Source organism: Condylura cristata, unplaced genomic scaffold, assembly GCF_000260355.1.
Source record: "Condylura cristata isolate star-nosed mole 26May11 unplaced genomic scaffold, ConCri1.0 scaffold00002, whole genome shotgun sequence".
NCBI classification, from domain to species: Eukaryota; Metazoa; Chordata; class Mammalia; order Eulipotyphla; family Talpidae; genus Condylura; species Condylura cristata.
Window position 1 is genome coordinate 2255557 of NW_004567103.1, and position 22172 is coordinate 2277728.

The following is a 22172-nucleotide window of genomic DNA, read 5'->3' on the forward strand; positions in this document are numbered from 1 at the left end:
GGAGCGGACCCTCCCGCCCCCATCGGGGTGTCCGGCCGGAGCCCACCCCTGGAGAGTCCCAGCATCTTGGTTTCCTTCCCAGAAAACTCCCTGTGTTGTTGTGTATGTTTGTGCACTTCTTTCAAAAGTTCACCAAAAAAGCTTTCGTCTCCCCCTTCAAGAATGAACTGAGCTCCGCGGGCTGGGGCCACTTCTTTCTTGGCCAGCCCGCGTCCAAAGCACTGCTTGGACTTTACTCGTTGCAAGATAAACAGCCGGGGAGTGGACGGATGTGTGCACGAAGGAAGGGGAAGTGAAGAAAATACCTGGCTGGGCGTCCTGGGTGCCAGAACTGGGACACACGGCTCCATCTGGGAAGGCATCCTGGAGGAAAAGATGTTCAAGGAAGGAAAGGAAAGGTGACCAGGGTGCTCCCTAAGCAGGGGTGCTCTCTACACTGCCTTCTGGGAAGTTGTACAAAAGCCTGGAGGCAAGAGAATACATGCCCGCCCGCAGAGAAGAGCAAAGGCAGGCCAAAGGGGGAAGTAACAGAGAGGGCTGAGCCTGCGCCAGCAGGCCAGGCTTGGTGTTGAGGAGCTGATAAGGAGTGGTGCTTTGCCCCACACTCCTGGGAGCTAGGGAAGCCCTCCAGGGGTTTAACCTGGGCTGGGTGACAAAGCGGGGACCTGGCATCCTTGCTGTGCCGAATCAGGGCAGCGGGCGGCTCCGGATTACTGGAGGAGCTGTGAAGATAGTAGAGTGGACCCCCCGAGGGCCATCTGCAGGAGGAAGATAGACCTGTGGTGGGCCTGGCCTGTCCAGCTGGAGCAGCAGGGGGGTGGCGTCGTGGACAGGTGACCAGAGGCCTTCACTGGGGCGAGAGGCCCACAGCTGACCATGAGATCAATTGAGTTCATAGGGCACTGAGCTGAAGAAGGCCTGGTGCCACCTGGGAGGGGTGACCCCATGCAAGCCCCCACTCTCGCCCCCGGAGCCACAGAGAAACATCTAGCCTGGGAAAATGGCCAGGAGGATAGCCACAGCCAAGACAGAGGACTGAGGGTCTGCTTCAGGGACACTGGGACAGCCTGAGGGTCCCTGGTGCAGCCACCACACCTGTCCCAGCCACTCACTGGCCACATGTGGCTACTTCAATTTCAATTAATAAAAATCAAATTTTGGGATGCCTTGGCCACACCAGCCACATTTCACACAGCTGAGCAGCAGCCACACTGGACAGGTCAACTAGAGACCACTTCCCTCGACACAGAAGTCCTGCAGCGCACGCGACCTGACCCCCAGCACCACCAAACCCGTGACCATCCATACTGGTCCTCACTCGCGCTCACCAAGGAGCTCCAGGGCCTCATTCTGGAAGGGCCACTGCAAGCCGCCATCCAGATGCCTCACTTACCGGAGGAATGCAGATTTGAACCTGAACCACACGAACCCCTGTCCTGGCTGCTCGGAGCTTCCAACAGGTCAGGCAGCAGGCGTGGGCAGTGGCACCTTGAGGCTAGCACCTCCGGCTTGCTCTGCTCAAAAGCAAGTGGCCCTGTCAATATTGACTCATGCAGTGTGACCCACGCCCCTTTTAGGGTGAGATAACGGGGAGACGGGAATGGGAGGGTCTGGGGAAAGGGCTCTGCACTGTCACTTTTCTGCTGCTCTGAAACTTTTCTGTAATTCTAAAACTGTTTTTTAAAAAGTAGATTTTTGGAAACAGTATCAGGCCAGAATTCTTTTGTCTTCTGAAATCAGACACGCTGGGGCCCCTGTTTCTCACCAGGCACGGCCTCTGTTCCGTCTGCCTGTCCCTGGAGATCTCCTCCCCCAGGAACTGGACTGTCAGAGCACATCCCCTCGGGCGCCTCTTCATGGGGTGAGTCACCCCTGAGTCATCCCTAACAACATGCTGCTCCCCAAGACTACCCCACCTTACGGGCATCTCGCGGCAGCTGTAATAACACACTTCACATCCCACCTAATCCTTCCACTCGGCACAGGGCTCCTCCCGGAGACAGAACCCCTTGGGCAGTGGGCTGGAGAGGCTGGACAGCAGGAGAGTGGTCTGGTCGTGTCTGAGTCCGGCTGCTGACAGACACCTGTAGCAGGGCACGTCTCCACTGTGGGTGACACAGGGTCCCTGACCCCAGGCCACCCCTGGCCTTTCCAAGTGTTCCAAACTGCCCTCAGCCCCACCCCCCGTCAGAACACCATCAGGGCTCTGCAGCCGGACTGGGAGGGGGCAACGACAAATGTTAAAGGAGCAGGAAGACAGCAGGCATTCTAGAAAGAAGCGAAGGTGGGGTCCAGCAGCTGCAAACGAAATGTGTGTGTCTGACAGCCTCAGTAGGGGTGGGTTGTACTAAAGTCAGTATCTAATATCTTCTTTATTTTTTTTTTTAAGATTTATTTGTGCATACAGAGCTGGGGGACAGGCCACAGGTGCAGGGGCAGTGGGAGGAGTCACCAGACACAGAGTGGGGAGCAGAACAGGCCGACTGACGAAGTACACTGCTGAGGGGAGCAGTGGGGAGACAGGAGAGCTGCCCTGTGGGTCAGCTCCGGGGCTGGGGATCGAACTCACACTAAAGCAGCTGTGACTAGCTTGCAGTGCTGCATCCTAACCCAGGGAGGGCCCTTGGTTGCGCCACCAGGGAGGGCCCTCTTCTTTATTTTCATTGAAGTAACAGTGACTTACAGAGTATGATTTCGGGGTTCAGGTTGAGTGTCCACTCAGCCTCTCCCCAACTATGTGACCTGGGTACACAATCGCTCTGATCTGGAGTTTGCACATCTCAGTAAATGGACAACAGAGGTTGGAGTGAGGGGGCAGAGTAAGTGGCAGAGAAGGTGCTCAGGAAACGGTGGGACCCCTGCATCTCCAGACATTCACCAACCACTTTCTCCATGTAGCACCCTCACCTGCTTCAGACGCCCATGGCACCTCCCTGGCACCCCCGGGACGCATGTCTGTCGGTGGCTCAGGCCCAGCCGAGCCCAAGGAGCCACGTCCTGCCAGAGGCTGCTCACTTCCTCCCCTGGCCTCCTCCCCCACCCTGACCGCCTGCTGAGGGAGGTGCTGCAGGCACAGGCCGGCCAGCGCCTCATGTCTGTGCGCTGGGTTACACCAACCAACCCGGAGGCAAGGACTGCTCTGCCCCCTGGACAACAGGAACTGGCCTTCCGGGCCTTCTCTCTGGCTCTCCCATGCACTCAGCCCCTGAGGCCAAGCCTATTAATGTCCACCCTGACTTAGGATGTCCTGGGCTCAAGCGATGCAAGACCCGACGCTCGGCTCCTCTCGCCAGCCCTGCCGGCCATCTCCCAGGTCTCGGCCCGCCCAGGCTCCAGCAGAAGCGAACCAGGGGGCCGGTGTGGGGGGAGGTGCCAGGAGGAGCTCAGATCCGGAGGAGCACGCCCCCCATCACCTTTTCCTGGGTACCTGGAGGGGGGTGTGGGCTGACAGATAATGCGCTGTCCCCTGGCCTGGGAGGAAAATGAGCGAGAAACTGAGCGGCTCCCCCGGCGAAAGGCCACGTCCCCGCCTGTACCGTCACCTTCCCCGCCGGCATCAGATGCCTCACACTCGACAGAGGGTGCGCTGCGCTTTATTGGATGCGCTAAGGCTCCCCCTTAGCTGCTAGGCTGAATGAATTCAATCCCAGGACACATGCCAGCCTGGAGTCCTACCCCCGCACCCCCAGATGCTGGGAGGCCGCGTGCGTGGAGCCCAAACTGCTGTCCTGCCTCTGGCGGCATTCTTGGTCCAGGAGACCCTGCCCACTCAGAGCCTGTCCCGTCAGCATCCTCCCTCCAGTCAGTGGTTAAAGCAAGCAGCACCTCGTCTCGTTTATTCCTGCCCCCCAGAGGCATGGGCCAGAGCCTCATACCCCCTGGGCCCCCCAGCACCAGGGAACCTGCAGGCTCTGCCATCAGTCGCAGCCCCCAGGCTGGTGGGCAGCATGGGCCAGGGAGGGGCCGCCTCGGAGCACATGGCCCTGGCATCACCGTCACAGCCCTGTCTGATGCTGGGCCCCATCTAGACGAAGACACTCACCAAGAAGCCTGTCCAACTCACGAGGAACCCCCATTTGGGGACACCCCGGTCCTCAGGCTGGCCCGGGGCACGGATGCTCCTAACTGGAGCCGGGACGGCTGCCCTCCTGCCCAGGCCCACGCCAGAGCCTACAGGAATCTGGGCCCCGTGGCCACCCCAGCTGCACAGCTGCCCCCGAGGCTGGACCCTGTCTGATGTCCGCTCCCGAGTAGCTGCTCAGACTCTTCTTCAAGTCGGTTTCTGAGTCATGGGGCTCTTCTGGTACACTCCTTTCGCCCGTGACATAGCCATACCTGATGCATTGCATTTGCTCTGTAGAAACTTAACCCAGAGCTCAAATGGGGTCCTGCACCCAACCGTCGAGTCACTGGTGCGCTCTCTGTTCTAACTCAGGAGGTTCTTTGGGCGCCAGGAGCTAGGGTCGGTCAGGGTGCCAGAGACAGCCCCCATTGCGCCATAAGCTCCCAGGAGACCAGTTTACGCGGGCCCCTGGGGAGGCCCAGGACACACAGCACCACACGGTGAGCGCACGGATTCGGGGAGACCTTCTCTCCCCGATGTGTCTGTGCAGGGCCTTTCTAGACGCTGCTGCCCCCTCCCCAAGGCTCGGGGCCCTGAAGGCTGTAGCTCCTTTGCCGGTGACAAGACTGAGCCTCCCAAGCAGTCACCGAGCCACAGCCAGGGAGGAAGGGTCAAGCTTTATTCCCGTGAGGAAGATGCACTAGTGCGCACAGAAAACCACAGGGCTGCCCGCGGGGCTCGCCACCAGGCCGGGGCCCTCCCCACCCGGGCCCCGGCGCCTCATCCCTCGTGGGTGGCCGCCTCTTTCTTCCCTTCCTCGTCCTCGGGGGCGTCTCTCAGATTCTGACGACCAAACTCCTCAAAAACCAAATTTTCCTCCTTAAACCTAAAATCAAACAAAGAGCATTTTGATCGCAGCACACACTTTGAAGCCTGAAATGAATCTCCAGGGAGAGAGCTCAATCTTCCTGCTGCCACAGAGGAACCGGCCGCGGGGCGGGCACACAGCCCGTGCCATTTCCCTCACAAGCGGACAGAAGCGAGAGCACGCGAAGGGACCCGCAGGGTGGGCACCGGCGTGAGGCAGGAGCCACGTGGGCGGTGTGCAGACGTCTGCATGTGCCTCCAGGCCGTGTGTGTGTGTGTGTGTGTGTGGTGCGTGCACCTTCTGGTGTGTGTATGTTCACATGTGCACGCCTGTGCGTGCACGTGTGGGGTTCCTTGCACATGTGTGTTGTGCAGCCTCGTGTGTGATGTGTGCGTGTGCATGGGTGGTCTGCCCGTGTGTCCGTGTGCGCACGCTTGTGTACACGTGTAGGCATGTGCTGCATCCCCGGTGTGCCCACGCTCACCGTGTGCTCCTGAGTGGGGTGCCTTGCACACATGTGTGTGTGTGCAGCCTCGTGGGCGGGGGGTTCCCGTGTGTGTGTACATATGCTGACGTGTGTGCGCCTTTTCTGGCGTGTCTGTCTTCATGTGTGCGCACCGATATGTGTGCGCCTATGTCGTGCAGCCTTGTATGTGCCGTGGGTGGTCTGCCCGCGTGTGCCCGCGTGCGCATGCTGGTACTAGGGAGCAGAGGGACAGCAGAGGCCCGCGCTTTGCGACGCTGAGAGCACAGGGCGTGTGTGGAATGACCCCAACGGCCTCCGCGGCACCTGGCGGCTCACCTTTCCTTCACCGTGGCTGCAGCGGGAACAAAGGGGAGAGAGACACCTGTTAGCAGAGGTCCTGGGCAACAGCTGTCCCGGGTGACCGAGAGCGGCGGGGTGCCAGAGCCCAGCCCAGGGACACGGAGGGTGTCCCTGCACGTCTGGCCCCGCACCCCGGAGCAAAGGGTGATCCTCGCCTGCTCAGGGCCAGGAGGCCGCCCCCACCTCTGGGGCCCGCTGGCCTCGTGCCCCGACGCTGCCTTCTCTTTTCAAGGTGTTTCTCCTCACGTGTTCTTTGGGTCCCTCGAGAGCAGAATCCCCAGCTGTTCCTGGGTGCCCTCCCACGGTCTCTCTCGGGCGCGCCCTGAGAGAGCACCCAGTGGTGGGGGTGTGCGTCAACATGAGAACTACCGGCCCCCCAGTTTGAGTGCTCTGGTAACGCACTGCTCTCTTCGCTGGGTTGTGTTTTGGTCGATATTTGCTCCCCCAGGCGCGTGGCTGTCAGTTTGTTAGTTTCTGTGGCTTTCTGCCCCCCGAGCAAGCACTGGCCTAACCCCTCGGGGGTGGGCAGGAAGAAGCGAGTGCAGAGAGCAACGTGGTGACGGTGACGGTGACAGCGAGCCACTGCTTCGTCTCCGGGGCCCTGGAAGCCAGCAGTGGCGGGAGGCTGTTAGGGAGCCCTACCCACAGGGAGAGACTGACTCACTGAAACATCCGCTGGGCAAGAACCTCCTGGCCCCCCAAGTGCTAAGCACAAAAGTCACATCCACAGGGACCAGGTGCCTCAAGGAGGCGAGAAGCACACAGCACCCTGGCAGGGGCCTGGACACCCGGACAGGCCCTGCCCTGGGGCTGCTGAGCGACAGCTTGAACTCGGTCTGCTGGCACTCCACCAGCTAGACCGGGGTGCCCGGAACGCGGCGTGGGTGGGGGTGCGCCCCCCGTGTTGTGGGCACGCGTGTAAGTGTGTCCTGTACGGGTGAACGCAACTTGGTAACTCGGAAGCCTCTGGAATTTGGCATTTCAGGGCCTGGGATGATTTGTCCTTTCTCCTCGAAAGCTCACCGTGCCAAAGACCACCTAAACGGTGTGGCCCTGTGGCGGGTTCGGGGAGAGCCGGTGATGGGGCAGCAGCCACGGGGTGCTCCCTGCTCGCCCAGCCACGGGGCAGCAGCACCGTCCCCCGGGGAGCCACAGGCCGACAGCAGGAAGCAGCCCGACACAGTGACAGGACATCCGTCCTCAGGCCGGAGTTCTCAAGTGTCCTTGAAAAATGTCCAGCGCAGCTCCAGTCACATAGTTAAAAAGTAGTTATTTTCCTAATGCAAGTATAAATTAATATAAAAAATATGGCTAGACTATTTTCCCTTGGGGGGAGGTTTTGGCAAAGCACATGGAGGATAAGAATCCAAAATATTTGGAAAAGATACTTCAAAACACAATAGTTTGGAGACAAAACTCAAAATGAATGTGGTGGCTGACTCGATGTTTAAATGTCGTTTTGTTATCAATACAGAGAAGCTATTTATAAAGTCTGAGAAAACCCTACTGGCTCCAGCCCCTTTTCCCCCAAACAGTCCTTATTATTCTGGGGAGGCTTCTCCTCCAGACTCGCCCGGTCTTCTTTCCCATCAACCAGCCCCCTTAACACATGGCGGAGAATTTTTCCTTGGTTTCTATGAAATCAAAACCACAGCAACCTGTGAGGACTGCGGGTACCAGAGGAGCCCCAGCGGGCCCTGGGGAGAGGAGAAAGGGGCTCCCCTTCTGTGTGGTGGGTGATGTGTGTGCGGCCTCTGTGGAAATGGTATGAAGACCCCTTAAAAACTAAAGCTGGGGCCTCCTGGCGGCCCAGGGGCTCAGGCTTAGCACTACCACCACAGGTCAGTCCCCGCCGGGGTGGGGGGGGGGGACCCCAGGGCACAGCAGCCCTCTCCTGTCTCCCCGCGGCTCCCCTCAGCAGTAGACCCACCTGCTCCCTCTCTGTCTCTGGTGAATCCTCTCACCCCCATTCCTCTGGCCTACACCTCAACTTTTGTGTTTATAAATAAATGAAATAAATCTAAAAAAAAATTAAAAATAACTAAAAATGGCCCTCCCTGGTGGCGCAGCGGGTTAAAGCACAGTACTGAGAATCTGAAGCCACTTCCGCATGAGTTCGATTCCCGCCTGCCGCCTGCCCCGGAGGAGACCACATGGCGAGCCAGACCTCTCCTGACCCGCCCGCTGCTCCCCTCAGCAGTGTACTTCGTAGATCTGCCTGTTCTGCTCCCCACTCTGTCTCTGGTGAAGCCTCTCACCGCCCCTGAGCCTCTGGCCTGTACCCCAGTTCTGTATGCACAAATAAATAAATAAATCTTTAAAAAAAAAAATAACTAAAAATGGCCCAGTGGTCCCACTCCTAGCTATTCACCCAAAGAAAGTGAAAACACTAATTTGAAAACTGTGAGCCCTGTGTCGCAGCAGCCAGACACGGAACCAGGCCTCAGCTACGCGGCTGCAGACAGACGTGGTCGGCGTGCACAGTGGAACACTGCTCAGCTATTACAAGAGACGGAACTTGGGGTGCAAAGCAAAATAAGTCAGAAATTAAAGGAAACTTCTACATGGCTTCACTCACTCGTGGAGTGTGAATCCCAAAACACACTGGCAGGAGCCCCAAAACCGGCTCCCCATCTCCTGCCTACCTGCCGATGCTCCCCAATGAATGAGAAGCCCTGGGCTCTCCATTTTATTTCTCACCTAAATGATCTGCAAATCTCAACCCAGGTCTGTTCATGGCAAGCTCCTGCCTTTGAGTTATGGCTGACGAAATGGAACCAGACAGCAGGGCGCCTCCTCACTGGCAGAGGGCAAGCCGGGGGCACCCCGAGCTGGCGGCCAAGCTGCCACCCAGCCTGCAGGCGCCTGGGATCCTAGACGGGGCACAACCACCCTCCACCGCAAACACTGAGCGTCACTGACCTGGGTCGTCGGGCTGGGGGTGCATGAGGCGGAACGGCACCTCCGTGGCCACTTCACTAGAAAAAAGCAGAAAGCAAACCCGGGTGGGTGGGTGAGAACTCAGGCAGTTAGGCGCCCAAGCTACCGGCCAGGGTGCGGAGATGGGGGAGCATCCCCAGGCCAGAGCAGATTCAGCGGGATCAAGCCCAAACCAGACCAACAAAACCAGCAAGCGGCTAAGCAGGCATTTTCAATGCGTCCCCCAGAATGTGGCCCAGACACATCCCTAGGTGTGGCCGAGCCTAGCGGGGCTCTTAGGCTCTTGGGCTCTGGGGGGCTCTCAGGCGCCCCTCCCTCTTGGCTATTAGTTGCAGTGACAAGAAACTGTGGGGAGAGAAGTGACGTGTGTGGTGTGCGCGCATGCGTGTGTGTCCTTGCCCAGGCAAAGGCCCAGCTGCAGCCTCAGGAGCGCCAGCCTCCCCCGCCAGCCAGTCTGCGCACACAGCCACAGGCAGTGGCTGGGCTTCCTCACGCCAGGGCCACCGCTGCCGGCAGTCAGCTTCTCGGTCACTGTCTGGCTCCCTTTGGCACCTGACAAGGCTGCTTACCTGGAGGTGAGCTCGCCCAGGAAACTAGGGAGCAAAAGCAGAGACGCGTGTCACCCTCCAGCTGGCAGCCCGAGCGCACCCCGTCACGTCGGGGCAGCTGGCTGTGCCCCCAGCCCACGGGACCTCACCCTGCTCTGCCTGGACTCCACCCCTTCCCCGGGAGCCTGGGTGGGGGGCCCACTGCTGGAGAGTTTCGGGGTGTCAGAGGAGGTGGTGCTCTCGCACCCCTGGGCTGAAGTAACATCACCCTCTTTTAGACCCCCTGGGGGAGAGGGGTAGGGAGGGAAGAAAAGAAGCCGCCACACACCCACACACTGTGGAAACAGCCAAGGCAAAGACAGGGCTCGCAAAATCCCTAAAACATGTTCTACTTTGTGACTCCCCAAGAAAAATCTGGGGAGCCTGTGCCTGCTCAGTTAGGGACAGACCTGAGGGCGTGGCTCTGATGCCTGGAACCCCAGGGGGTCAGCAGGGCTTTGGGCAAATTGTTCCTTCCAGCTGGACGGTGAAAGGGGAGACACTGCCCTCCCCAGCGGCTTAGGACGCAGCACGCAAAGCTGGCCACAGCCGCTTCAGCGCGAGTTCAATCCCCGCCAGGGGGAGACCCCCAGCAGCCCTCGTCTGTCTCCCCGCTGCTCAGCAGCATATTTCAGTGGATCCACCTGTTCTGCCCCCCACTCTGTCTCTGGGGAATCCTCTCAACCCCCATACTTATGGCCTGCACCCCAGTTCTACATGCATAAATAAACCTTAAAAATAAATAAATCTTTTTAAAAAAAACAAAAGAAAGAAAAGGGGAGACAAAATAGAAAATCGTTTTCTTGGAACTCAGAGCTGCCCACGCTCTTGTCTGGAGTCTCTGCGTGTCATGGTTCCGTGTTGGGAAGAAGCTTCCTGACCAGCCACCGAGTGACACTAGCCTGAGTCCACTCGAGAGCCGCCGGAGCTGGTCTCTGGCAGCCAGCCTCTGCCCACCTACAATATGATGCTACTGAGTTTTGCTTGTTGCTTCTCTGCCAGCACAGGCAGACACACACACACACACACACACACACACACATTTCTGTCAACTGGAGGAAAGGGTGCACATATTTGGGGTCTTCTTTTCTACCATTTCCACGATGTCCTATCAATAAATAGTCTCTTCCAAAGCCGGTGGAATGTGGGGGCCTTCCTGGCTTTCCATCTGGAAACCGCCCCAGAGTGACCCAGGGAAGGACCACGGAGCCCACGGAGGCCACGCAGCAGCCAGCTGTGGGCCAGGACACTCACCCCGACACCGTGAGCTTCACCTTGATCTGGTAAGACACCAGGATCCCCAGGACGGTGCGGTCGACGCCCTCCTTCAGGCTGTTCAAACAGAAAGGAACAGGAGGGGGTGCAGGGGGAGCGGGCGGCAGCAGGAGCAACAGCCCGCCCCCCTCCCCGCCATCTGGAGAAGCACGGCCAATGTCCCCGGGCTGAGCCTCACCCTGCTCAGGGCAGAGGCGCCCTCCAACCCACCGGGGCCAGGAGTGGGGTCCCCGTTTGGGCGCTCAGCCTGGCTCTGCACCCCAAGTGCCAGCTGATATGTGGCTTGTGAGCGGTGGGGGCGGGGGAAACGTGGAGCTTGGCGCTGGGACTCACATGGTGCTGGAGGCAAGGTTGGTGTCCTCGTGCTTGATTTTCCCATCCAAGGCGATGCCCCGCCTCTCCAGGTTGTTGGCCAGCAAGGGCAGCAGGGTCAGTGTGGTGGACAACGTGCTGTGTGGTGGCACTTTTTCTCTGCAGGGAGCAGCAGAGAGACGTGGCTGGCCTCCTGCCTGTATGTTGCCTTCGAGCCCCTCCCAGGCTCCAGCTTCCCGGCCACCTACCAGGGAGTCCAGGGCCTGTGCATCTGCAGCAACAGGAGGACGCTGCCCCACGGCCTGGCCTGGACTTCCAGAACATTCTGTGGGGTTACCTGAGACCCACTGGCCCTAGGGTCAGGGATCCCACAGTCTGCTCCTGAGACTGTGGGCACTCCGTGGACTGCAGGGCCCTCTGGCACCAGTCTGGGTGTCTCCTGCCGCCCAAAGCTGTGGCTATCAGGGGGTGCATGCAGGCCTAGGGGAGAGCTGAGAAGGGCTGGGCCACCCTCTGCTCGTGCCTCGGACTGACCAGCCTGCCCTGGCCTGGGCTCGCGGCAACACACACTCTGTCCACACCGCCCCCACCGTCACGTGCTGGGTGGCCCCCAGCAGCTGGCGGGCCGGGAGCCTGAGCCGAAGGCTGGCTGTGTGGGTCCAGGTGCAGCTGGGGACACAGAAAGTGTCCGGGGCTGTCGCCACATGACATCAGGAAACTGGGAACCATTCTGGGGTCTCCCAGCCGGGCTGGCCAGGAGCCACCCACCCGACCTCGAGTCTCGCCCCTCCCCGGCGACGCAGCAGGTGTTCCCGGGAGCCCCACTGTGCAGGCGGCAGGGTGGCGGTCCCCGAGCACACGCTGTCCCGCGCGCAGGCCAGCGAGCAGCAGCCGCACGATGCCCCTTCCGTCCCCAGGGTAGCAGGCGAGGGCTGGCCCGCCGGCCAGCCCAGGCCCTCCCTTAGCCACAGCTGGGAACTCGGCCCCGTGGGCCTGCGCCCTGGGAAGGGCCCCCGCTCCCGCTTCCCCATGTGCAGTGGCTGCTCCTCTGGCGTCTATGAGGATCCTGAGAAGGCTCCTCGAGGCCTCCCTCCAGGCCACGGCCGGGGCAGCAGGCGCAGGGCAGACCTCACACTGTAAAGGCGACTCTAGTAGGAAGGGGCCTCGGGGCTGGGTTCAGGCCACGGCCGTGTCTGTGGCTGAAGCTGCCCAAGGCACAGACCAAGGCCCTGGGGCCAGCACAGCCGCACCCCGCACCTCCAGGGTCTGGGTTGGACAGTGGGGAGCAATTTGGGAGGCACGTCTGACCTGCTCCCTGGGATCTGCGGGGTTCGGGGCAACGGAGGATGCTCGGCAGCCTTGAGAGTGGCCTCTGCTCTGAGCCCTGCTAGCATGATCCAGCCCCCCCTTGGGGAGACCCCAGAATGTTCCCAGTTTCCTGACAGTCATTTGCTGCAAGACAAGCAGGAGGACCAGAGAACGAAGTGAATCAGGAGAAAACCCAGCCAGGGCCCCGTCCCCCGTCGTGGGGAGCATGGGACCTAGGGGCCCCCACAAGGGCGTGCAAGAGGCGGCCTGAAAGCCAGGGCGCATCTGGTGTGTTCTGGCCCCTTCCTGCCGGCCTCCCCTCGAGATGGCTCCTTACGCTTGAGTCTGGATCCGCTCTGAGATTTCCCCAGTCACCTTCTCAATACGTGATGTGTGTGGTCCTCAGGGTGCTTTCTGCCCTTGAGGGGCAGTGTGCTCTACATGCACAGAGCTTACAGCCCCACGGGTCGCGGACACCAAGAGGAAGGTCCTCTGGGGCGGGGCGTCACAGCCCCCCGAGCCCGTGGGTGATGAAATCCACCTTCCCAGGCAAAGTGAGCCGGGGGTTTCCACTCCCCCAAGAAGCCGTCACAGGGGCCCGTGTGGCTGAGACCTCCAGGGGAAACGCGCCTGTGGCCCCCGCTAGGACCCACGCGCCCCCTAGTCATTGGCATGAACTCCCCAGACTGAGGCAGCGCAGATGAGGACCCCGCGCCGGGGCTGGGGGCGGCACTAACAGGGTGCCCGCCTATTGCAACCCAAACAGCAAGTGCCACCGTGCCCAGCCTGGCTGCCTGTCCTCTCCCTGCTCCTTAGCCTGACGGGTCCCAGGACGGGAGGGCCACAGAGTGGGGGGCCAGTGGCGCCCCTGAGGTGGGAAAGGGGAAGGAGATGCAGGGCCTGGGCTGCTGCGTCCTTCTTCAGCGAGAACGAAGGGGAAGTTGGCCGAGGCCTGGGCCGCCCAGGAAGCCGAAGCCCACGGCTACTCACTGCGTTTCCTCCACAGCCACCGGCTTCACGTAATAGTCACTGGAGTAGAGAACCACGTTGGCCACTTGTTCCACTGCGAAGAGAGGGGTGAGGGCTCTGAGCACCTGTTGCGCCTCAGGGACTGGCCATCAGGCCTCAGGATGACCAGCTGCGGGGGCCACTCAGCTGGGCTTCTGTGCTCAGAGCGTCCAGCGTTTGTCCAGTGACCCCTGCTCGGCGTCAGCTCCTGTTAGGGGGCGTCCAGGGAAGCCCCAGGGCACCCTCACCACGAGCCCCCAACTCCTCAGCCAACAGCCAACAGCTCCCATTTCCAAGCTTGAAATTATCTGCGGGCAGCATGAAGTTGACCGGTGGGAGCGGGGGGGAGGATGCAAGAGGCCAGAGCTCCAGGCCCCGCTTAAGCGTCGGCCGTGGAGTGCAAGTGGAGCTGCGGACACCCAGCGCCCCATCAGTGAAGGGGTGGTGACCACTGCATGCTACCCACGTGGCTGTGGTGGTGATTAGGAGGGGAACTTCGAATGTCTGCTAAAAGCAAATGTGAGGACGAAAGTGCCCCTCGGGCTGCCCACAGAAAGCTGCCGCGGCCACGCGCTCAGGTCTGTGGCAGCGCCCGGAACCCAGTGGCTCCGCTGTCAGGCCTCACACAGCTCGAGCACTGATTTCAGATGGAGGCACACATCGGCGCCGTCCCAGCCCTGCTCCTCTGCGGCTGCGCCAGACCCCTGGTGCGGGTCCCACCAGGACCTCGGTGCCACACGTCAGAGCTCCCGTCAGTCTGAACAGTGACTCCCGTGCATCTGCGGCCAGATCCCCGAGTCTTCTCTACGCGGGCGGGACACAGCACAAGGAGAAGCCGGTGGGCGGCCCCGCGAAGCCCCTGGCCTGGCCAGGACGCGCCCTGCCCAGTCCGGCATCCTCCGTCCCGCCGCCCAGCACACGCCTGTCCCCTCCGCCTTCGTTCTTGGGTGTCTGCGCCAGAGGGGAGCTCACAGGCCCCCCCCCCCCGTCTGCTTTATGCAGCCCCAGGGGATGTGATCTGAGAGCAGGCCTGCCCTTTGGTGCTGTGAGCCAGGTTTGACCCTCACACGGGGGTCTGGGGTGACAGTCACAGGAGTCCACTCCCTCGTGTGACCAGGCCTCAGGCCTTCACAAAGCCCTGGAGGGCAGGCTAGGACGCACACTGTGAGGCCCACGGGCCCCCAGCACATGTGCAGGAGGCCACGTCCCAGGCTGCTGCCCTCTCCCACCAGAACCAGGGCCCGGGGCCCCACCAGGTGAGGCGCTCCCCAAGGCGCCACCCCACAGTGAGAAGAGGGTCCTACCTGCTGCTTTAATCTTCTTCACGGTCTTCTCTGTGTTGTTGGTCACAGTTATGGTCACGGGAATAGGTTCGCCATGGAAGTAGATCTGACAGGTGGGAGTAGAGAGGCCCCAGGCAGGGGCATGGGGTTGCCTCCACCTTCCAGAACAAAGGCCGCAAGTCCCGGCTCTCAGGAAATGAGACGGAGCCGGCTCCTTCAGAGAAGTGCCTGGAGCTCCTTCTGCGTGTCTGTGGGATGCGGGGGACGAGGTGGCCCCCACAGACAGGGCACGGGTGGGCCAGGGGAGGCCCAGGTACCCCAGCGGCATCAGGGGTGGCTGGGGCAGGAGGGGTGAAGAGGAGGAAGCTGCGGGAGCCGGTGGCAGTGGCGGTCCCCACAGACGCTAAGCCCCCACGCACAGGGGCGCACGGAGTCGGGGCTCCCACCACAGGTGTGCGTGAGTCTGGACCGGGGTCCAGCAGGGCAAACACGGCTGGGGGTGGGCGCCCCCTCCCCGCGAGTGGAACGTGACTTTGGCTCCCATACATCTCACGGCAGAGCCAGCTGCTCGCAGACCCGCCGAGGCCACACCCCCAGACGCAGGCCCGCGGAGCGGGGGGCAGCAGGCCTCACCTCCTTGCTGAGGGAGACCGCGAGCTGCAGGGGCTTGTCCGTCATGAAGAACTGCCAGGCGGCCTCCGCGCGCGGCTGGGGGCCCACCTTCAGGGGCGCGTGCTGGACCTTGCGGATGAGCAGGCGCACGGAGCTCCTGGGGGCGGCCGGGCCCTGTCAGGACCCCCCAACACGCACAGACCCGCTCGGGGCCGCAGAGAGGGGCCCCGCACAGGCCTGAGGGGGGGCCTGCGGGCCTGGTTCCCGTCCATTCTCTGCTGGGGGCAGTAACTCTGCCAGGGTCACTCTGACCCTCCGTTGGGGGCTGCGGGCTTGCCCTGGTTTGGGGGGAGGTGGCCGTGCGAATGTGCCTCACGTGGGCACCTCAAAGCGCTCCCCAGACGTGACGCAGGGTGGTGGCTATTTGTCATCAGGAGCCCCTGGACTTGTCTGGGTGAGGGGTGGGCTATGGCCACAGTCGGACACCTCGCCCAGGTCCCAGGAGAAGCTGGACACCAGGGGCTGGGTGTCGGGGGCCCGGAGGAGGGGAGTCTGCTGATGGCCAAGGACCCCCTGCAGGGGGCAAGGGGACCTCTCTACACAAGACAGTATCTGGCTTAATGCTAGCGCTCGTGCGCTTGGAAATGGTTAAAGCGCCCAACGTCATGTTCCCTTCTGCCGCAATAAAACCTCCCAAGACAAAGAAGAAACGCCCTGCGGGGCACCCGTCTCTGCCTGTCCCCTCCAGGATCAGCATCACCCCCACGCGCAGGTGGCTGGGTCCTCCTGCCTGAGCCGGGAGACTGACCCCGGACCCCCGCCTGGCAGAGGAAGTCGGGTGGTTTCTCTTCCCTCTCCCCTGCCCCCGACCCCTCTGTTCCTGCAAGGCACTCTTACTTCCTGGGAATCTTGTCCTCTTCCGGGTCCGCGCTGTCTGTGGCGAAGGCTTTGACCTCGAAGTCCACCCCACAGCACTGCGGGCGGAGGGCAGGCTCAGGTCAGCACCTCGTGAGCGGCGACCCGGCACCTGCTTTGTGTCTCAGCCGCAGCTTTGCAGGGAGGCGCCACTAAGGCAAGACCTTGCAGCTCGCGGGGGATGACTGAGTGACATCAGACGGGGACGAGGGGGCCCGCGGGGCACCCCCAGGTGCTGCCCCCAGCCGTCCCCCCCCCACCATCCTCCCCGGGTGTTCCTGAGTGTGTCACTGACTCCACTGGCCTCCAGGGGTGGAGGCAGATGCAGGGGCCCCTGGGCAGGGGGGTGGGCCCACAAATGCCAGGGCTGGGGACCCCAAGTCCCGACTCGCCCTTCCCCGGAAGAGCAGATGAGCCCGGGGCGTTTCCTCTTCAGCTCACCTTCCCCGAATCTTGCGGCGCTGGCTGCAGCATCACGGAGCAGGGCAGGTAATCAGGAAACTGGGGAGACAAAGGACCTCCTGTGGGAAGGGTTCGGCCCGGTCACGCACTCGAGCTGCCCGGCGGCGGGAAGGCAGCCCTGGACGCTCAGAGCCGCTGACCCCGCGCGATTTCGCTGCGCGCCTGCCCGTGTGTGCGCGTGTGTGCCGTGCACGCTGTCACAGAACGCCACCGATGCCCAGATGCCGTGTGGCCCTGTCGCTTTGCCACCCCAAACTTGCTCGGGTGGCTTCAGGCCCAACGTGCATGCGAATGAACCAGCGCTGCCAGGTTCACGGCTTCCGGGGCGCCCCCCCCAGCCCACATCTGAGGGCACCAAGTGACTGGGACGAGCCCATTTTAAGGGTCTTTTTAAAAAGATAAGTGCATGCGCCTCCCTGGTGGCGCAAGGGGTGAAGCCTCAGCACTGGGAAGGCACAATGAAGGGCTGAAGTCACAGCCGCTGCAGCATGAGTTCGATCCCCGGCCAGGGGGCGACCCGCAGGGCAGCAGACCGCTTCTGACCTGCCCACTGTGCCCCTCAGCAGTGTCTCTCGATGGATCTGCCTGTTCTGCTCCCCGCTCTGTCTCTGGGGAGTCCTTTCCCCACCCCGCACCTCTGGCCTGTACCTCAGCTCTTGTGTGCATAAGTAAATAAATCTTTAAAAAAAATAAGTGTGGTCAAACAGACGTAACAGACGGCTCAGCGTTTTCCTGGTGCCACCAGGCGGCAGTAAGGACATCCGCGCTGCACCCCAGAACGTCACCCCAAACTGAACCTCCGCTCCCCAGCCCCTCCGCCACAGCCAGGTGGCCTCCAGGCTGCTCTCTGTCCCTGGGACTCAGGTGCCCAGCGGGTCTGCTCCGGCAGGTCCCACCCTGCTGAGGGAGCAGGTGTGGCCATGCCCTGGGGGGGGTCTCTGTCCTCAAGGCCCCGTGTGTGAGTGAGGAGCGTGCGAGGGCGGCTCAGAGGGCAGCTGGGGGGACTTGGGCCTCGAGATGGAGCCAGCTGTCTCGGCGAGGCGGCGGAACAGGCCTGCTCTCAGGGCTCCTGTCCCTGGGGAAGCGCTGTCCGCTTTCCTCTTTCTTTTTATAGAGCTGGAGGCTAACACATGTGCGTGTAATTAGGTGGTGGGCCGGTGGAAACGTCCCTTCAAAGGCCGGGAGGCTATTTTTGAGGGCTAAAAAAAAAGACAACCACAGCCCGTGCAATCTAGAATTTCCTCTGAGGGTGCAATTTGGAGCCCACACATGAGTCGTGACCCCGCGCCCTGTGCCTCGCTCCGCGGCCTGACGCAGCGCGGGTGGAGGACGGGAGGAGGCCCCCACCGTGAGCAGAAAGGGGTACGTATTGCCCCCCAGCTTCTTGAGCAGGCTCTCCTGCAGTTTCGTGGGGGCGCTGCCGCCCCCCATGGGCGGGAACACCTGCAGCCGCGCGAAGTACAGGTCCCTGCGGAAGGTCAGGCCGATGACGTCGATGTCCTCCTGGCCGTAGCGGAAGGCGCAGGTCAGAGACACGTACACTAGAGCGGGTGGAGAGAGGGGTCTCACCCCAGGCAGGGGCCCACAGAGGCTGCAGGGGGCGCTGCCCAGGGCGTGGCTTCGGACAAGCATCCACGGGTGGGCTGGGGTGGCACTACCCAGTCGCCCACACACAGCCCAGGGAGCAGGGCGCTTCCCCCGGGGTTACCTCCGCCAAGCGGCACGCAGAGACCGGTGCCCCTGCCAGGACCCACACTGGGTTGCTATCTGACCTCCCCCGCCCCCCAGCCCCCCTCCAGACCAGCTCAGCTCAGCGGCCGCGGGGTTCCTAGGGCGAAGCTTCAGGAAGGCAAGACAGAGAGGAGCCGCGCCAGGGAGCACGGCTGGCTGGTATCTGAGCGGGGTGTGGAAGGGGAGCCTGGGGACCAGGGGACCGAAGGGCACACCCAGCGGGGACCGCTGCTCAGAAATGCAGAGCCAGGACTTCTGAAAATTCACGTTGACCGGGCGCAGCTGGTGCCCCACGGGGCGAGAGCCTGTGCCCACGGCCTGTGCCCACGCCTGTTCTGGCACCAGCCCCCCAGCCGCTTCAGGGAGGGCAGCGCACCCCTGTCCGCTGGGAGACACAGCAGAGGGTTGGCCTTGGTCCTGAACAGGAGGCCCGGCAGAAGGGGACCCCGAGTTCTTGGCTGTCGTAGGTTGATGATGTTGTGTGTCTCCCCTTGTCCCAAAGAGGAAGGTGCCAGAGCCCACTGCACCCCTCACCCCAAGGTTGGAGGGTGCGGGCCGAGGGGAACAGGACACAGAGCAGCTGGCAGCCGCCTCTGCTGCGCCCGTCCAGGTGGACAGTCCCCTCCGCAGCGACCCCTCTGGACGGGGCTGCGTCAGAGACGCGTCAGAGACACGGCCCAGGCTAATCCGCCTGGGCCGGCTCGGCACAGCGGCCACCGGGAACAGGCGACCCGCCGCTGGGACTGCCAGAGCTCGGGGCTGAGGCTCGGGGAGGGCGGGGGAGCGTCGCAGCGGATTCTGGGCTTTACGCCTCACCTTTCTTTCCCTTCACCAGCTCGGGGTCCACCAACACGACGCCATCTATATGGAAAGAGAGAGCAGCAGGGTGTCCATGACGGAGCCCAGTGGCAGGGTGGGCACGGCCTGGTGTCTGCCCATGAGGCCCATGTCAACACCAGCGGGCGAGGACCCCCAAGTTTCCAGCCCCAGGCACACCCCTGGCCACACACTGGTGCAGGATCCTTTTCCAGATGTAGCTACACCTCAAGGAACGTTTCACCAGGAAAATGCTATCTCATCGCACTGGTCTGTTAACCGCTCGCCTTGCTGAAATACATATTGCAAACAGTCACTCACAGGCAGGCACACACGCACAGACAATAGGCACTGATCATTTTAATGGTGGCCATTTAACTAAGCCCTCTTGGTAGGGCACCTGGGTTATTTCTAATTTCTCCCGCTATAATTAACACTGCCACGAGCATCCTTCCAGAGAAATCCGTGTCTCCATGACAGCTGGACCTGGCTGTTGACGCAACAGCCCTGCCTTGTCAGAACGGGTTTTGCTGAGGCCTAAAATCCCTGTGCCTGAAAAGATGCCGCCTTTTAACTTGCTTTAAAAAAGCGATTTTAGGTTGAAAAAAATGATAGATTCATAGGAAGTTGCATTGTAATACAGAGAGGTCGCATGTCCTTCAACCAGTCATGAAATGGTTATGTCTTTAACAGTTAAGTGTGTTATCAAACCCAGGACACTGGCTGGCTACCACAAGCATCTAGTTGATCCAGGTTATTCTACTGCCCTTAGTGATTCCTGTAACTGCCACTGCAATCTGAAGAACCCTCCCCTCACCACAAAGACCTCCCTCAACCGGTCCCTTTAATCCCAACTACTCCCCCATCTGTCACCCCTGACAAACACTGATCTATTCTCTATGTCTATATTTTGTCATACACGTGGAAATCATGCCATCTGTCACCTTCTGGATTGGCTTTGCCCACTCAGAATGCCCTGGAGAGCATAAACTGTTCCATGTATCAATAGTTCCTTCTTTATTGCTGAGTAGTATTCCACTGTGTGGTTGGTGTGCTCAAATTTATGTGCCTGATGAGGACATTTTCTAGCTTGGAGATATTATAAAGAAAGCTGTGCAGTTTCTTGGGTAGATATAAGTTTTCATTTCTTTCTCTTTCCTAAATACATGCCAGGAATCAACTGTTGGATCATATATATGTTGAATTTTTAAGAAACCAAACTATGCTCTAGAGCATCTGCCCCCAACAGCCATGGACAAGGGACCCAACTGATCTCGTCCTCAGCAGCATTTGGTATTGTCACTATTTTTTCATTTTAGTTGTTGTGACAGGTATGTAACAGTTCGCCATGGTTTTTATTTGCATTTCCCTAATGAAATTTTTCTCTGTACTGATGTGCTACCCAGATCTCTTCTCTGATGAAATAGCTCTTCTCATCTTTTGTCTACTTTCCAGTTCAACTGTTTTTAATGTTGAGTTTTGAGTGGTCTATGGATTCTAGAAAAGAGTCCTTTGTCTTCTTCATGCTATTTAGAATTGCTTTCAGTCAGCTGATGGCGCCTCCCTGATTTTAACTTGCATGTCTTTGCGTAGATGATTAATAAAGTGGTGTTTTAAAAATACAAAACCAGCAAAGTCTGATGGCTGGGAAGGGCACCGGCATTAAACTCCACTCCAAACAACTCACCCACAGGCTCAACTTGGTCAACGTGGTCTATGTAGTCTCTCTTGCCCAGGTAGATGGTCACCTGTGGGGAGAATGAGTGGATCGTAAATGATCAACGAACCTGAGCTCAGACATTTCTGATAAAAAGCACAGCCACTAAAAATACTTTGGCTCATCCTGAGAAGAGCAGCTGCCAGGCTCTGCAGCCCGCCCATCAGCCCCTGTGGCGGACAGAGACGGTGGGCTGCGGGCAAGACGTGCTCTTTCCACAGTCTCACAGACGTGCTCCAAGGAATTCCTGCCACCCCGTGGGTGGTCCCTGTCCTCCCCACCATCAAGCCCAGGTCTGACGTCAGCCAGATAGACTTGCTGAGTTAACTGCTAATACTTCAGGGGTAGCTAAACCACCACGAACAAGGCTTCTCCCACCCCGTTGCATGGCAAGTCCTGTATTTCCACTAGAGAATAAAAGGCTCAGTCTTCTCATTAGAAGAACTGAAATCCTGGGCCCTCCCTGGTGGCGCAACGGGTTAAGGCGCAGCACTATGAAGCTATCACACCCACTGCAGCACGAGTTCAATCCCCGGCCAGTGGTGGAACTCTCCTGACTCACGGGCACCTCAGCAGTGTATTTCAGTGGATCTACCTATTCTGTCTGTCTCTGGTAAATCCTCTCACCCCCCGCACCTCTGGCTGTACTCCAGTCTCTAGTTCCATCTGCATAAATAAATGCATCTTTAAAAAGTAACAAAACTGAATCCTATCAGATGAACCTGTGTACAGGTAAACCTGAATGTACCCTCGGGGGGGGGGGGAGAGGGGTTTGTGTGGGGATACTGAGTTTTATCTCAGCCCTTGCCTGGCCTGTCTCTGAGCCCCACAGTGAAGGCCTCTTGTCCCAGCCTCTGTGTGGGCAAGCATGGTCTGAGCTCCCACCACCTACCGCCTTCACCCCCGGGACCAGGAGCACGTTGATGTCAAGGGCCGTGTCTTAGTTCACCTTTCAGCTACCACGGCGTCTACCTGCTGCAGGGTCTCATCCAGAACTGGGGTTCAACCAACCTCGCCTGAGGGCACCAACAACGGTTGCATGCCCTGGCTAGCCCCCACCCCAGCTCTTCGTGTTTTTATTTCCATGAACCCCCATATCACTTCTGTTGGCACCAATGTATCTTCTACATGCACCCCCTCCTACTGGGTACCCCAATACTGTCTAAGTTATTTGTTGTGATAAGGCTGAAGCCCCAGAAGGACGGCACGGTGATTGGGACTGGGGGCGGCAGGGAGGAGATGATCAGGGAGTGTTTTCTGGACCAAAAAGAAATCGGTGTTGTCAAAGTCCAGAGCCAAGAGAGTGCTTCTGGGGCTGCCAGTGGCTTCATCTGCAGCTGAAAGGCCACAAATGAGGATTCGGGCTGATGCCAGAAAGGGCCTTATAGGAACTGACCGCAGAGAATCCTGCGAGCACAAGTCTCGGTGCTGGTGCTGGTGGCCAGGCCC

The 22172-nt window shown here is 60.2% G+C and overlaps 1 protein-coding gene across 1 annotated transcript in view; it reads right to left on the reverse strand.

Annotated features, from left to right (window-relative positions):
* Positions 1–8671: 8671 nt before the first annotated feature.
* Positions 8672–22172, reverse strand: part of SAG (S-antigen; retina and pineal gland (arrestin)) — a 14849-nt gene continuing 1348 nt past the window's right edge. The window contains exons 2-13 of the mRNA XM_004674185.1: positions 20694–20759; positions 19007–19051; positions 17807–18000; positions 16439–16498; positions 15980–16056; positions 15104–15239; positions 14492–14576; positions 13170–13242; positions 10893–11030; positions 10539–10616; positions 9267–9290; positions 8672–8735 (exon numbers count right to left, since the gene is read on the reverse strand). Coding sequence (XP_004674242.1) covers positions 8672–8735; positions 9267–9290; positions 10539–10616; positions 10893–11030; positions 13170–13242; positions 14492–14576; positions 15104–15239; positions 15980–16056; positions 16439–16498; positions 17807–18000; positions 19007–19051; positions 20694–20759 — 1040 coding nt within the window. The remainder of the gene's footprint in view (positions 8736–9266; positions 9291–10538; positions 10617–10892; positions 11031–13169; positions 13243–14491; positions 14577–15103; positions 15240–15979; positions 16057–16438; positions 16499–17806; positions 18001–19006; positions 19052–20693; positions 20760–22172) is intronic.